Source organism: Electrona antarctica (genome assembly GCF_951216825.1).
Source record: "Electrona antarctica genome assembly, chromosome: 23".
Classification (NCBI taxonomy): Eukaryota; Metazoa; Chordata; class Actinopteri; order Myctophiformes; family Myctophidae; genus Electrona; species Electrona antarctica.
In genome coordinates, this window is record NC_136804.1 from 11,456,642 (window position 1) to 11,471,641 (window position 15,000).

Consider the following 15,000-nt stretch of genomic DNA (forward strand, 5'->3'; position numbering starts at 1 on the left):
CCGTAAAATCCCTGCATTATTATTTTTGTACAACTTCTCTGTACACTCTTTTAGTCACGAGTGCCAAAATAATGCACTGTAAATGCATTGTAATGTATTTATACAATTTGTGACAACTGTTGCTTTCCAAAATGTCCTCTGTGCTACAGTATACTGTAGGGCCTACAGTATACTGTAGGGCCTACAGTATACTGTAGCACAGAGGACATTGTTTTAAGCATTATGTTATAATTTAGCTATTGAAAAATAGCAGATGTACAAGCTCATAGCGCGCCACCGAGTGGCGCGCTACGAGCTTGTAGGTCTGCTATTTTTGAAAAACCGTGAAAAAAAAAGAAAAAAATCTTTTTTTTTTCTTTTTTTTTTTAAATAATTTGGGGACCCCCTAAAATAATTTGGCGACCCCCCGAGGGGTCGCGACCCACGGGTTGAGAACCCCTGCTGTAGGCCCTACAGCATTTGTTTGGGGACGGTACTTTGGTGTTTTGGAGGGGCGCTAGAGAGAGCAGTATAGGCCTACGTTTGGGCCCTTGCCTTTCTAGGTGGGGGTTTTTTATGTGTGTGAGACTGACAATCAGTGGCAGCTGGAAGGAGACGCTGGGGTTCACACGGGTCCCAATTAAGTCGAGGAAGCGAGTACGACCCATCACTCACTGACCTCGACTATGCAGATGACGGACACAACAGAGAAGGAAAAGGAACTACTACTGACAGTAGAATCGGCCCCCAGCTCGACGATACCAAGGAAACTAAAGTAATGGCAATTAAAGCTGCTATAAGCAATAATATTATGTCATATTTTAATGACCTTTTTTTTTTTGGTATTCAAGACAGCCAGCAATGGGTAAAACGCTTCCAACTGCATTCAAAGATTTTCCTAGAAGCTTTGTCGTTGGTCGATTTGCCTGTCTACTTCCTGATTGGTCAGTCATTTCGACCTGTTTTTTTTTCGACCAATGACAAAGCTTCTAGGAACATCTTTGAATGCAGATTGTGGCCCCTAGATGTGTCACAGAGACTAACGTTTTTTGAGAATACCAAAGAATACAAAAAAAAGAAGTCATTACATTAACATTTGACATATTGCTTATATTATTGCCAGTTCGATCCCGGGCTCCCCCAGAGTTAGTTGAGCAAGACTCTAACCCCTTTTGCATGGTTTCCTCTGCCATCAGTGTATGAATGGGTGAATGTAATGCATCTATGTAAAGTGCTTTGGATAAAAGCACTATATTAATGCACCATTTACCATTTTGTTTAACATTTACAACTCGCTGTCAGGTGAAAATAAGTGGCCGGTGAAATCATACATATCAGAGGAGACATGTGCTTGTCTACACGCTCCCCAACTGTAGGGCTTGGCAGTGACGAAGATTACATGAATGTGGGGGGGAAAATTGGGGAATTAGCATAATTGGAGGAAAAGGGAAAAAGGAAAAACAGGAGACAGCCCTTGACCATAATTATACCAAAAGGAAAAGACAAGTACCGGCAAACTCTGAAAGTGTGCAATATGACACTGCTTATGTCGGTGAACTCATAAATATACATTGAGTTTGAAATGAACCGGTTGATGGTTGTGACAGAACCTAGTCCCTCCCATGGAATTATGAATCCTCCACACCGCTGAGTCACGGACTCTGCTTCTCTTCCATCGAACAACATGACACACTCTCTCCTCTGCTGCGGTTTGTTGTGACTCGCTTTGCATGGACTGTGATCACGCGTCCCCCGGCTGTGGCCTGAGGGTCTCCGTGGGCCGTGGCTGCACATCGCTGCTATTGTACTGTAGCTCCTATTACGTCTGTCTGTCTGTCTGTTCTTCTCAATGGGTCCCTTGGAAACATATACGTTCACATCAAAACTAAGACATGTATATGTACAATTAAAGATATCAGACCTACTACAATATACAAATGTATAAACAGAGATGTGTAACATTGCACCTTCGCCACCAAATATAATATAGTTAGGTAAAAGAAAACTCAATCTGTCTCTCTTTCTCCCGCAGATTGCATGGCCAGCCACGCCCTCCAAGCGTGATGAATGCAAGTGGGCAGGGAAAGACCTTGGGGTAAGTTCCAACCGCCCCCACCCCACCCCAGTGTTCTGACAACTCATCCAAGAACACATCACAATTCATTTAAATATTACTATGTCAAAAGCTCCTGCATATTTCTCCCGATGACTTGGCCCTGAGTAGATGTGATGTACCGTACTGAAGAATGCTGGGTTTGCCTTGGACTTGTGATCTAGTGATGCTGTGGGCTCCCAGATTTCCAGCTGAGTTTTTGCATTGGGTTTTGGATACATTATGAAAATAAGCTATGTAGAAACACCACAAAACCAACTAATATCAATTTTACGCAGTGTTAATTCAACAGCAGAGAAAGAGAGAATTGGAAAGTGAGAGAGGAAGAAAAAGAAGGAGAGAGTGTAATAAAGAGAGGGAGAGAGTGAAAGGAAGAGGGCGAGAGACCAGACACAAACAGCTGTTTCTACATCTCCCCTGCTGATTTTGACAGGATACTTCCACGTGCTCTGATTAATAAATGTATTCCTTGCTTTTGAGACAGTATAGCCTTAGCCTATTGATGCAAATGAGCTTTTATTCTTTTTCTATTGCATGCTTAAATCAATCCTGGACTGGTGGGATGATAGATCTCAATTACCTTACCACCGGGCAGACAATGTTGTGATATTCTTACGCATGTAGCTTTAACCCATTTTGGGCGGGAACCCCTTTTGGTGTTAGCATTATGTTATGCTTTAGCTATTGAAAAATAGCAGATCTACACGCTCATAGCGCGCCACCGAGTGGCGCGCTACGATCTTGTAGGTCTGCTATTTTAAAAAAATCGAAGAACGACTGACATAGAAACATAGCTTTTTCAGGTCAAAATGGGTTAATATTCACCATAGCTTTATCATGCCTACCAAACTTGGTGGGTGCTCTTAGACCAGTGGTTTTCAACCATTTGGATACCAGGGGAGGGCCCACCATTTATTCTGCATCTGAGCCATGGACCACCGGTTTAATCTCTCAGACCCAAAAACTAAAGTTGTTTTTTTTGTCCACAATTCCATGCTGAAACTAGGAGAGAAACGTTGATCAAAATAACAATTATTCTACATTTTCTAATTGTGTAGACTCTTGTAAATTAAGTAATTCCCAGATGTTTAACACTAATTTAACTCTTGAGGTCCATTTGGTTTCAATTTACACTCTCAAGAGTTAAAGGTCTATAAAGGTCCATTTGGTTACCAACTCTCCATCGTTTAGCTGGGGGGACCACCAGTGGTCTTAGACGGTGACCATTGCTCTGATCAGCGTAGATAGGACTATATAGGTTTGACAGCTTGAAAATATAGTATTAATAAAATAGCAAAGGGTACATGCAGCGCTATAAATACTATGGAGTGGGAAAGAACATTTCGCAGGGTGTGTACTGTGTAAACTGCCTGGTGGAGATCTGCGCTCTGCAGAGCGCCACTTTCTGGTATGAGACTTCAGCTCAAAATGGTCATAATAGATCCTTTTTAACCACTTAAACCCTATACTGTACTTTGTTGTATGGCAAATTACAAAAATAGCTGATCTACAATTGGTATTGGGCGGCATTGCTATCTTGTTGCCAGCTTGTAGAACTGCTCTTTTTTCTAGATTATGAGTCTAGATTATGTCCTGTATGCTTCTGACCAACGTGGCTCCGTTGGCTATCTATAGGAATGCACAAGGTGATCTAACCTTGAGCTGAAGATATGAGAACTGTTTCCTGTGCTCGCGTTAACTCTATCTGGTTCTCGTCTCCAGTCGTCCACCTTTATGGTTCAATGATGCTGTGCTGTGGCGTCGCGCTGCTGTCCATTGTCGTGGCAACAGCCGCCTATAGGGTTCTTGTGGACTTAGCGCTTATTAACGGGGGTGAACATTCAGAGAAAGTAGTCGATCTAGTAAGTGTTGTTTTCATGTAGCCGTTTTTATATAGCTGGCCTAGTAGACCTCTGTGGGACACCAGTCAACAAAGTATAGGCAAAGTAAAGTGTGCACAGTGTGCAGTGGTATAAGAAGTTGCAGGTGATCATGGGAGCGGGCTGTTTTTGTGCACCGTGTTCTGGCAGAACATTCTCCCCCCTGGGGAGACGACGTCCGCTGTCCGGACCCCCGGGCAGTCCACCGGTTGTTTGGTCAGAACACACTAGCAGAACACGCAATGTGCCACTGGCACAAGGACAGAAGGAACACACCACCTCAGCGCTTATTCTGTTGTCTGTGCATGTGCGTACGTGCGTGCGTGCGTGCGTGCGTGCGTGCGTGCGTGCGTGCGTGCGTGCGTGCGTGTGTGCGTGCGTGGATGCACACTACTGGCATATTGTGTGTGTGTGTGTGTGTGTGTGTGTGTGTGTGTGTGTGTGTGTGCGTGTGCGTGCGTGTGCGTGTGTGCGTGTTATCTCTATACAATGATGTTTGCGTTAGCCCTCCCTGTGTCCTATCTGATCCTATAATTACATGGCTGGCTGAGTCTGCAGTGTGTGGAGGGGAGGAGGTCTCAGGGATGTACACGATTACGTTGTCGGCTCACTGAAGCACCGAGGGGTCCACGGGGGGTCCGACAACACTGGCAGGCTTTGCTGCACTTTCCGCATGGCACACAGACACGCACACATGCAACTGTTTTGTCCTAATTGAAAGCCTAACTTTATTTATGTAGTTGTTTTTTTTTACCATAGAAACGTCAATATCGCCTGTGACGACCAGGAACATTGTCTATCGCAATATCTTTTCTTAAATTGGGCTCGGGATATTTGGCCCTGTACAGTATCAGTAATACGAGGACACACATGCATGCGCGCACGCTCAAACACACACACAGGCACACACACACACACACACACACACACACACACAGGTCCCCAAGCATGCACGCACGCACGTCCTATCACACGCACACAGATGCACAGAACTGTGGCGCTGCCTGCACACTGAACCACTCATCCACTCCCTCAGCTTTTGTGAAAAGGCGACGTGTTTTGGCAGCCGCAGGCGCGGCGGAGAAGCACAATGAGGTATTTGCGTGAGCTGCGAAAATGTTTACCCTTGAAAATGAGGCGAGCGAGAGTGAGCCCAGAGCTTGGACGGCAGCAGGAAGCCAGTCCTTGATTAGGACGTTATAACTGAAACATTCGAGAGTTCCCAAAGCGATGGATTTCTCCAGCCGCGGAACGAATGCAACAGCCGCCGTTTCGTTCCAAAAATGCCTCAAGGCAGTATCACTCTCCTTGGGCGTGATGGCCGTGTGTGTAACACCATGACTCGGATTCAAGAACCGCAAATGACTAAATGAGATAGCATTCGTGAGGATTTGAATTCTCAGTGGGAGGGTTGGATTGTTTCCTTTCACAAAATATACCCTTATTTTTAGTCTAGCTATCACTAAAATTAGCTACTTTAACGGTATGCTTTGTTGACCATAGTATACCACAGGGGCCTATACAGCCCTACAAAGTGCAGTAACTATACACAGGAATTTCCTTTTGCTGATGAAATGGTTTTAAAAGTGTCTCAACTGGTCAGCCAAACGAGATATCGGCATAAGTGATGTGAATTGTATATCTGTTCTTGAGGTACAATCACGAAGGCTAATTTGACCTTTGGGAAATTGGGATACACAAATAAATCGGTGTGTCCAAAAAAACAGAATAGGTGGTCCGCTCCTTTTGTCCCAGAAAAGTTCACAATGCATTGTGCTGTATTGTTGAGCTTGTAGATCGGCAATTTTCTCTGTACGTTGTTAATTATTAAGAGAAAGAATCCTGCCTTGCCCGCCGCACATTTTTCCATATTCAATTTCAAACCTCAATATGACCTGAAATCACTCATCTCATCTAAATATGTTTAAGCCCACCGAGCACAGATCTGCACACCCACCGCCCTCCCCACAAACGGAAAGTCATGGGTTTAGACCCGATCCGAAAGAGTGTCATTAATTTTACCCAATAATGACTCCTTTATCCTCTGCGGTGCGAGCGGTTCTCGGCATAATGACATGGTTTGTGATCAGGGAAACCATTTTTCACCTGGGGGCATAAAGCGTGTTTGAGTGACTCGTATGGCTTAAGTCCTGTCAACGTTATAGGCTCGACCCATATATACCTACCTACCGCACGCACGCACGAAGGGCTAACGAGTCTAGCATGAAGGACCCAGCCGCATGAGAAAACCTAAACAGGGCTGACATCAGGGGGAAATTAATGGTAGCAGTGGGTATACGTTGCGCGCAGTAATACTAGTGTGAGAATGATGTAGTGGGAGTTTCTTTTTTTACTCCTTCAACGGTAGGGGAGCACAGAGGGTGAAGTCATTAGCGTCAGGCGGGCGCGCGGAGCCGCGGCGTGCACGCAGGGGGGTGGGGGGGGCGTTGAGGTCACTGGAGCTGACGTTCACGTCAAACCGCTGGTTGGTTCTGGTCTGTGTGGACTTGGGACAGCGGGTTAATGATAACATGACCCGTTGAAGTGTTTTAATGCTTGAGTGAGGCTCAGTTAGGTAGGAAAAAAAGAACACTAGCACGCTTTTACTGTTAGGATATCACAGCTTACAGCGACAAGACTTGGTGTGCGACAGTTGCACAAAATAAACGACAAGCTCACAACACGTCGCCTTTCTATGCGCTGTGAACGTGTAGAACTCTGTTTTCACAATGTTTGTGCAACACATTGTACAATGAAGTAAAAAAGAAAACTAGTGGTCGTAGACTAATTGATTTAGTTGATTATAAAAATAAAAATAAATGTTGTGTCAATTCATTGATAAATTGGCAAATAATCGATAGTTGCAGCCCTAATAGACCAGGAGCCCTATCTTGCCCCTTTGTCATTTATTACTATTTTGAAAAAAACTTTTTAAACAGTTCAACTAACCGATCTACATCGACACGTTGTGAGCTTGTAGACCGGCTATTTGAACTATTTTTTTAATGTTTTTTTTCCAAAACAATGGCTAATACGTTTAGGGATAAGGGGTAAGGATGTGATCACAAGGTCAAACTCAAGTTCAACAGCAGAGGGAGAGGGAAAAGCCGTTATAGTTTATAAGTCGTGTCTGTGAATTTCAAATTGCAGGAAAAAGGTATGATCCAGAATATATATATATGTGTGTGTATAGCAGAGGTCAGGATGGAAAACACTTGTCACCTGACCCTGCACTTTATGATCCCATTCATATCACACACGGAGGGACGTTGGCGGGCCATCGTTGTGGAATGTCTGGGAGATTTAGGGCTCTGTCTGAACGCCGTGCAGACACGAATTACCAGTGGTGTACTGTAAAGTAACTACGTACATTTTAAAGTACTTTGAGGTCCTTTACTGGCGTGGATTTCCAATAGTTTTACTTCTACTCCACTACATCTCGGAGCCAAATATTGTATGCTACTTTTACTCCACTATAATTATTTTAATACTTTAGTTACTACGTTGTGAGCTTGTAGATCTGTTATTTTCAAAGTTTAAAAAAAAAAAAAATTAACGTGTGAAATGGTACCTTCTGCATAATGAGTAGCCTACTTTTACTTTCGGTACTTTACTGTAAGTATATTCAAGTAAATTCTGACTATCGAGCTTGTACAGTATACTTAAGTAAACTTAAGTAAAACAAAAACAAAAAAGAGTACTTCTTCCATCACTGCATGGATCCAGATGGTCTCTCTTTGTTTTTGCAACGATTGGCTGAAGAGATACGCACCTGTAAGATAGACAAGGCTGAAGAGATACGCACCTGTAAGAGAGACAAGGCTGAAGAGATACGCACCTGTAAGAGAGACACGGCTGAAGAGATACGCACCTGTAAGAGAGACACGGCTGAAGAGATACGCACCTGTAGAGACAAGGCTGAAGAGATACGCACCTGTAAGATAGACGAGCAGAGAGAAAATGGACAGAAGTGTGCATGGGGAGCCCGCTGGCCTAGTGGTCCAGGCGCATGCCACATATAGGCTTTGGCCCCGTTCATGACGACCTTTGCTGCGTGTCTCTCTCCCCTTCCCTCTTTCCCTCTTCACTTGAAACTATAATAAAGGCAGAAATAAAAAAGAATACGTGTGCATGCGTGTGAACTCAACTCTGTGTGGTGTGTGAGAGAGAGAGCATATGCGTGCGCATGCATGTGCAAGTGTGTGCATGTGCTTTGACAATAAACTATTTTTAAACCTAACCTAATAGTTATAATATATAATAGTATAGTAATAATAGAAATATAATAGTAGAAATTGACGAATAGACATTGTAGTTTGGACCATTCTGTTTTAGTTTTTTGTTTGTTTTATGATAAATGGTTGTTTTGTTTTGTGTGTGTGTGTGTGTGTGTGTGTGTGTGTGTGTGTGTGTGTACATGCGTGTGTGTGTGTGTACATGCGTGTGTGCGTGCACATGCGTGCGTACGTGCGCTCGCCTGTGTGTTTTCTCATCCCGACCCTCTGTGCATGTGTGCTTACAATTAGTTCTCTGCGTATTCCGTGTGCACGGCCTGATCTCTTAAACATATGTGCTCAAATCAAGCCATCACTTCTGGCAATAATACGTCAGGCAAGATTAACCAATCTTGTCAATTAGCGCTCTAATAAACGATCTCACAGCACTGGGGCCAAACACATGTGCTGGGGGGATCCAACCCAAACAGCCTCGCTAAACGCAAACATATGGATCGTTGGAGATGTGAGGTGGACTCGCCTGATGGGCATTACATTACAGGTGGGATTTCCTTGGAACGCTACTCCATTTCCAAACCAACTGGAAAGCCCCTACCTCTTAAATACACTTCCTCCTTCTCTGTTAGAAGTGTGTCATTTTATTCAAGGATAGAAAACTGTATGAACCCTAGAGTCCCTGTTCTGCAGCGGGGGGGGGGGGGGGGGGTCGCCATGCTGTGGAAATATCAGATCTACAAGCTCACAAACATAAACATAAACGAACAGATAAGGAAAACGCTAGCCCCCTCTCGCACTATTACAGCTCGAATTGCACCCTTCTAAACTATTTGTGTTGTATATTTATGGAACATATTATAGCCTACTGTGAAGTTGTCCACACAAAGTTCACCTAATTTTGCTACTACAGGGTCATGCACATGTACTATGTATATGTATATATTTAACTCTTTGTTTGCTCTATTTTTGCACTCTATATTATATATCCTTTTGTTTGCTGTGTTTGCTGTGTGATGTTATATTATATATGTGCTGCTGCATTGTCTGAAGGAAGCCAAACAAAAAATAGTTTTACTCTTTAATATGTACCTGTACACAAGACGTAACAATAAAGCACAACCTTGAACCTTGACGCTGTGAGGTTGTAGATTGGCTATTTTCGCCTGAGAGATTTGGTGCAGATCGAGGGACGGAAGGACCTACAGTAGAGCCCTGAGGGACCCCGCGGTCAACTAAGCATGTTGGGTTTAAGATGTTATGTTTGGTGTTTTTTAGAAGGAAGGTTTCAGATGGATTTTCATTATATGCAATGTCCTTTTTCTCTTCAGAAAGGACCAGTTTGTGTGTAGACTATTTTGGTTATTACCTAAAGCCGTTTTAGTGGGTATAGTACAAAGGCGCTTATTACATTCTTATTCTTATTTTCATTCCTTGTCTCGTGTTTTTTTTTCCCCCCAGAGAGAGTGTTCTAACTTCATCCGGGTCCTTCAGCCGTTCAACCAGACACACCTGTATATCTGCGGCACCGGAGCCTTCCACCCCATCTGTGCCTACCTGGAGATGGGCAAGAGGGCAGAGGTACGCGCACACGCACGCACGCTACTCTACGCACTAATATAGCAGGGGTTCCCACACCTTTTCAACTTTTTTACACTAAGTTAAAGGGTGTACACTCCGTACAGTAAGTGATATGTTTTTGTTGGGTTCAGTAGCTCTATAATCTGATAGTAATCATTGTGTTTGTTCAGTAACACGGGTCCCCCCGTCTCTTAGTAAACTGAAAATAGATTTTCAGTCAAGAAACCATTTCCAATCAGGAGAGAAAACTCTCATACAGGATACAAGATTGTATCCTGAATATGATATATGAATTGAAGTGAATTTGCAAGTGATGAAACAAGCAAATCAATGAGCACACAGAAGTGGAACTCTGTGAAGTTGAAGCTGATAAATGATTAGCAACAATCATTGATGACTGAACCCGGAACCTTCTGCCGATTCCAAGACCTTATACTCCTGAGGTTGCAATTACTTACTCAAAAACACTCAATAGTTTATTTTGGAAAATAGAGCTTTAACTAATAGCTTTTCTTTTTAAACCAAACTATATCACTTACAATGATTACCCTTTTTATTTTATTACCCTTTCAATGAACCTCTTGGTTTTACTGTGCTGAGCCTTCGCACAGTTTCCACACTGCTTTTGCAACGTTCTTATCGACTGCACTGTGCATGGTGTGTGTGCATGTGGCATGGACACGCACGCACACACACACACACACACACCGTGGCGGACGGTTAGGTATAGTCCGATTTAAGTTATTCAACACCTACCTACCTAGTCTAGTCTGTCAAGCAAAAGCACCATTGTCCTGGTGGAGTGTGTTTTCTTCCTTTTGTACAAAGTGAAAAACACTTGACTCACAGTCCATCATTAATTAAGCTCGTGCAAATGACCTACCACCCCCCCCCCCCCCCCCCCCCCCCCCCTTCTTTTGAAATGCAAGTTGAGTCAGTCATCTTGATAAAGGCCTTCAGGTTAATCAATGTAGCAGCATGCTTTGATGTGTCATGACAATAGGCTGAAGACAGTGTGAGTGTCTCCTGCTGGTTGCCTGTGTAGATTCGCCCTGCATGTGTTCCCTGGGGTTTTTAATAGTGCTGCCAATCATTGATTCAGAGTAACATAATGTCAGATAGAGGTCTACGTATCTTGGTAATGCTGGGTTTCCCCCCCCCCTTCATGAATCTATTCAAGGACTTGTACCTGCACTGCAGTGTGCCCCGGGTTAGGCCTACTCCCCGCTGTTCCGAATTAAGTCGTTTGTCAAAGAATGAAGTTATTCTATTATGAATTTGTGTTGTGTGTGTAATGAGAGGTAGTGTGCTATTAAGGGGGGGGGGGGGGGGGGAATAGCAGGTCTACAAGCACACACGGTGTTAGCCTATAAGATTGGCTATTGTTGGCAAAGATCAATTTGGTATTAAGGATTTACACATTTACACAACATGAAGCTACACAATGGCAGTGCTGTCAAACAAGTCTATGAAGCTATCTGTGAAATTTATGAAAAGTTATAATCTGCAACACAATGTATGCAATATTTAGTGGGGATCCCTGCTTCAACTCCGGTTAAGCTAAGGGTCCTTGACCTGAAAGTCGATGAAGACACCTAGACTCTAGACCAGTGGTTCTCAAATATACTGTAGCATTTCAACACCCCCCAGTTTGTTATGCATAATGCCACACACCCCCCCCCCCCCCCCAGGGACCCCATTTTTGAGAACCACTGATGGCCTCGTTTTGAACTTTGACTCTTCTCATATCAGGACAACATCTTTAGACTGGAGTCGAATTTCGAGAACGGACGTGGGAAAAGCCCCTACGACCCCAAGATGCTGTCCGCCTCCCTCCTGATTGGTAAGCCGTTTCTTTTGTTTTCATTTGATCTCTTGATTGGCTCAAGGAAGTGTACTGTTTTGTGCAGATCTCAGTGACTTAAAGAAGAAATCCACACCAAAAACACACCCTGAATAGAATAGAATCCTGTCCCAGACTCCCAACATACATGTTGGCCTTGGATTGTTTCATAGATGCCCCTGTTCTCCATTTCCCTCACCCATCGCAGTGGTTCCCACAGTTAAATGCAGCTAGAATGGTAGAAAGCTAGTTGTCTTCATTCTAATGCAGGTATTTTAGTAGCTCCAAACCTCTCTTTTTTCCTTTTTGTATGTTGGGACAGGATTATAGGCTGATTCAGGGTACATGTGTTCTGGTGTGGATTTCTCCTTTAAGTTCTATTTCATACTTCAATCACAAAAGTCGCAGATCTACCGGCTCAGTAGGCTCTTTTTCACTATTTTTGACAATGGCTGAAGATGTATTATTTTAATTATTTTATAAATGTGGTTGGCCATTCATTACAACGGTGCATTCTCATTGGCAGATGGAGAGTTGTACTCTGGCACATCCGCAGACTTCATGGGAAGAGACTTTGCCATCTTCCGTACCCTGGGAGACCAGCATCCAATCAGGACAGAGCAGCATGATTCACGGTGGCTGAACGGTAATGTAGACAATCAGTAACTAAACGAGAAAGTATGGAAATGGACAGTGGTGGACAAAGTGCTCAAATGTTTTACTTAAGTAAAAGTAAGAATACTGCAATATAGAAATACTCTTTTACAAGTAAAGTAAGTAAAGTACTATTAAGTCGTCATTATGCAGAATGGCCCTTTCAGTTTTCAGATGTATACACATCTTTTGAAAATAGATGTGACGCAATGTGAGCTTGTAGATCTGATATTTTCAAATACTTAAAAATGTAAGTGCAGTACTTAAGTAAATGTACTTTCCACCACTGATGTAGACAATTAGTAACTAATGGAGAATGTATGGAAATGGAATGCTTCTCCAGTTTTGGGGGAAAATTGTATAGTTGCAAATCTACAGTATGTAGAATGTCTGTGCTTCGGAAATTGAGACGGCGGAGTTTGTCATGGAGTTCTCATCATAACGTGGAAATTCCATCTTTTGGGGGAGTTGGGAGGAGGAGGGGGTGCTTTCACCTAAACGAGAGATGTCTGTAGCAGTGTCCAGAGTTGGCCATTTCAATTCATTTCAAATTTATTTTATTATAATGCCAACTAAGTTGTCTCAAGAAACACGCATGCACGCATGCACGCACGCACACATTTATTAGACATAATGTAAAAACAGCAGAGTACAGTCAAACACTTTTCTTAGTTTTCAAAAAAAGAGTCTGACATGAATTCTTTGACAAATAGGAATAAAAGCCACATCTCAAAATAATGGCAGTTTTCTTGCCTTGGGGAAGTGGTTAAAAAAAAAACATATTTAATCAATGAAGGCCAAACCCTTTGTGATTGGCCAATTGTCTGAGTGAACCAAACAGAGCCTCAAGTGACCGTGAAACATCAAGTCCTATAAGACCTGTCACAGAGCTCATTCCACTACCAATCATCTCCATTCAGGAGCAGACACTGATATCAGAGCTCCATTCAGCGAGGATTGGGTTTGATTGTTGCTCATTCAGAAAGGGGTTGTTATTATATCGAGTGTTCTGTTCGGTGGGGCTGTGCCCGTCTGTCGCCAGGCACCGCTGACCCACACAGGGTCAGTCAGAGCTCTTTCCCCCAAAGGCCTGCCATCTCTGTCTATCCCTCTTTCCCACAGCACTAATCCCCTCTCAGCTGTTTTCCTGTGGCAGAGTCAAATTCCTCACAATCCACCACCAACCCCCAATACTGACCTCCTCCCCCTTAAACACACACACCGACACACATGCACACATGCAAGCACGCGCACAAGCACGCACGCACGCACGCATGTTCAGTGTGCGACTGCGTATAAATCGAGCATAACTCCTAACCCCAACCCCAAACCTCAAAATGTGTATTGAATCCTTACTCTAACCCCCACCTGAATATTTTTCTAATCGTAATTGAATTTGAAATATATATATATATATATATATATATATATATATATATATATATATATACCATATACCATATAAACAATCATTTCTCTTCACGATCTGGATTACTCAAATTCTACTATACTTGCCCTCAAACGCACGCACGCACGCACGCACGCACGCACGCACGCACGCACGCACGCACGCACGCACGCACAGCCCACACAGGCGTGGTGATTTGCCATGACATATCTATAAAGAGTCATTCTAAAAGGGGGAAAAGAAAGCGTATTGAGACGTTATTGTCCTCACCTTAATCCCCATCATTCCATTCATTCGCTCGGCTCCAACAAACCGTTCACCCTGGCTAAATCCTCTCCTCCACAAAGGAGCGAGGGTAATTGCTTGGATTACCAGGATGGGGATATTCAATTGAGCCTTTATCAGCGGGGGTTACATGGTATACACTCCCAATGTAACAGGAGAGAAACTCTGGAATGAATCCTTAATGGCTATTGATTCTAAACTGAGTGTGTACTTCAAAAGGATTTGGGGGGGGGGGGGGGGGGGGGTGAGACCCACCGGGATCGCTGTGGCTTTCGCTAGACTCGATTCATTCCCGGTTTATTTGTACGCTGCTCCCATCTTTTAACACACATGGCGGGATGGAGGTAGCGGTAGGATTAAACCCTCCTGTCGAATAAAGACGCCTTTTGTTGGGAATTAAACATCAGGAGTTGTACGACCACAGGGCCTCTGGCACCAGGACACTGTTTGGATGTATGAATGTGTGCATTGAACGGCACACTCCCAGTAGCAGATTGTAGAGTGTATATTATCTGCTCGGGTCTAGGCTCACAGAGCCAGACTCAGAAGGAGTGAGTGCATTGAGGGCGGCTGCCGGGAAGGTGGGTGTATTATGACAGCAGTGTCGGTCCGTCCGGCGGCCGCCACTCCCGACGCCGCAACTGCCGGTAACAGCCGGGGAGAGGGGCGGCATCTGCCAGGGAAGGTGCACTCCAATGCCGCTCGTGGTTAGGGGTAGGGTTTGGGGTAGGGTGTCGGACTGATGCCGCCGAGAAACACTGCCGACAACTCCCTCGCCAGACTTTCAGAGATCTACCGTCTTATAGGCGGATATATACAGATAGCTCGCCTGGCTATGCGAGACCAACTTGGGCGTGTCTTTAGCTTAAAAGACAACTTTGGTGTTTTTTCAACCAAGGTTCATGTTTTATTAGAGAAAGTAAAAGATGAGTGTTATTATTATTTCTTTTTTTTTCATTTGCTGCTTTCTCTTTTTGGGCTATTTTTGGCGGGGCATTCGAACAAGTGGCTAAATTAAATATGTATTA

The 15,000-nt window shown here is 43.8% G+C and overlaps 1 protein-coding gene across 1 annotated transcript in view; it reads left to right on the top strand.

Annotated features, from left to right (window-relative positions):
- Nucleotides 1-15,000, top strand: part of sema3aa (sema domain, immunoglobulin domain (Ig), short basic domain, secreted, (semaphorin) 3Aa) — a gene marked incomplete at its 3' end in the record, with an annotated part of 120,271 nt that overhangs the window by 80,289 nt on the left and 24,982 nt on the right. Inside the window, exons 3-6 of the mRNA XM_079494542.1 lie at nt 2,012-2,074; nt 9,663-9,782; nt 11,535-11,625; nt 12,152-12,271. Coding sequence (XP_079350668.1) covers nt 2,012-2,074; nt 9,663-9,782; nt 11,535-11,625; nt 12,152-12,271 — 394 coding nt within the window. The remainder of the gene's footprint in view (nt 1-2,011; nt 2,075-9,662; nt 9,783-11,534; nt 11,626-12,151; nt 12,272-15,000) is intronic.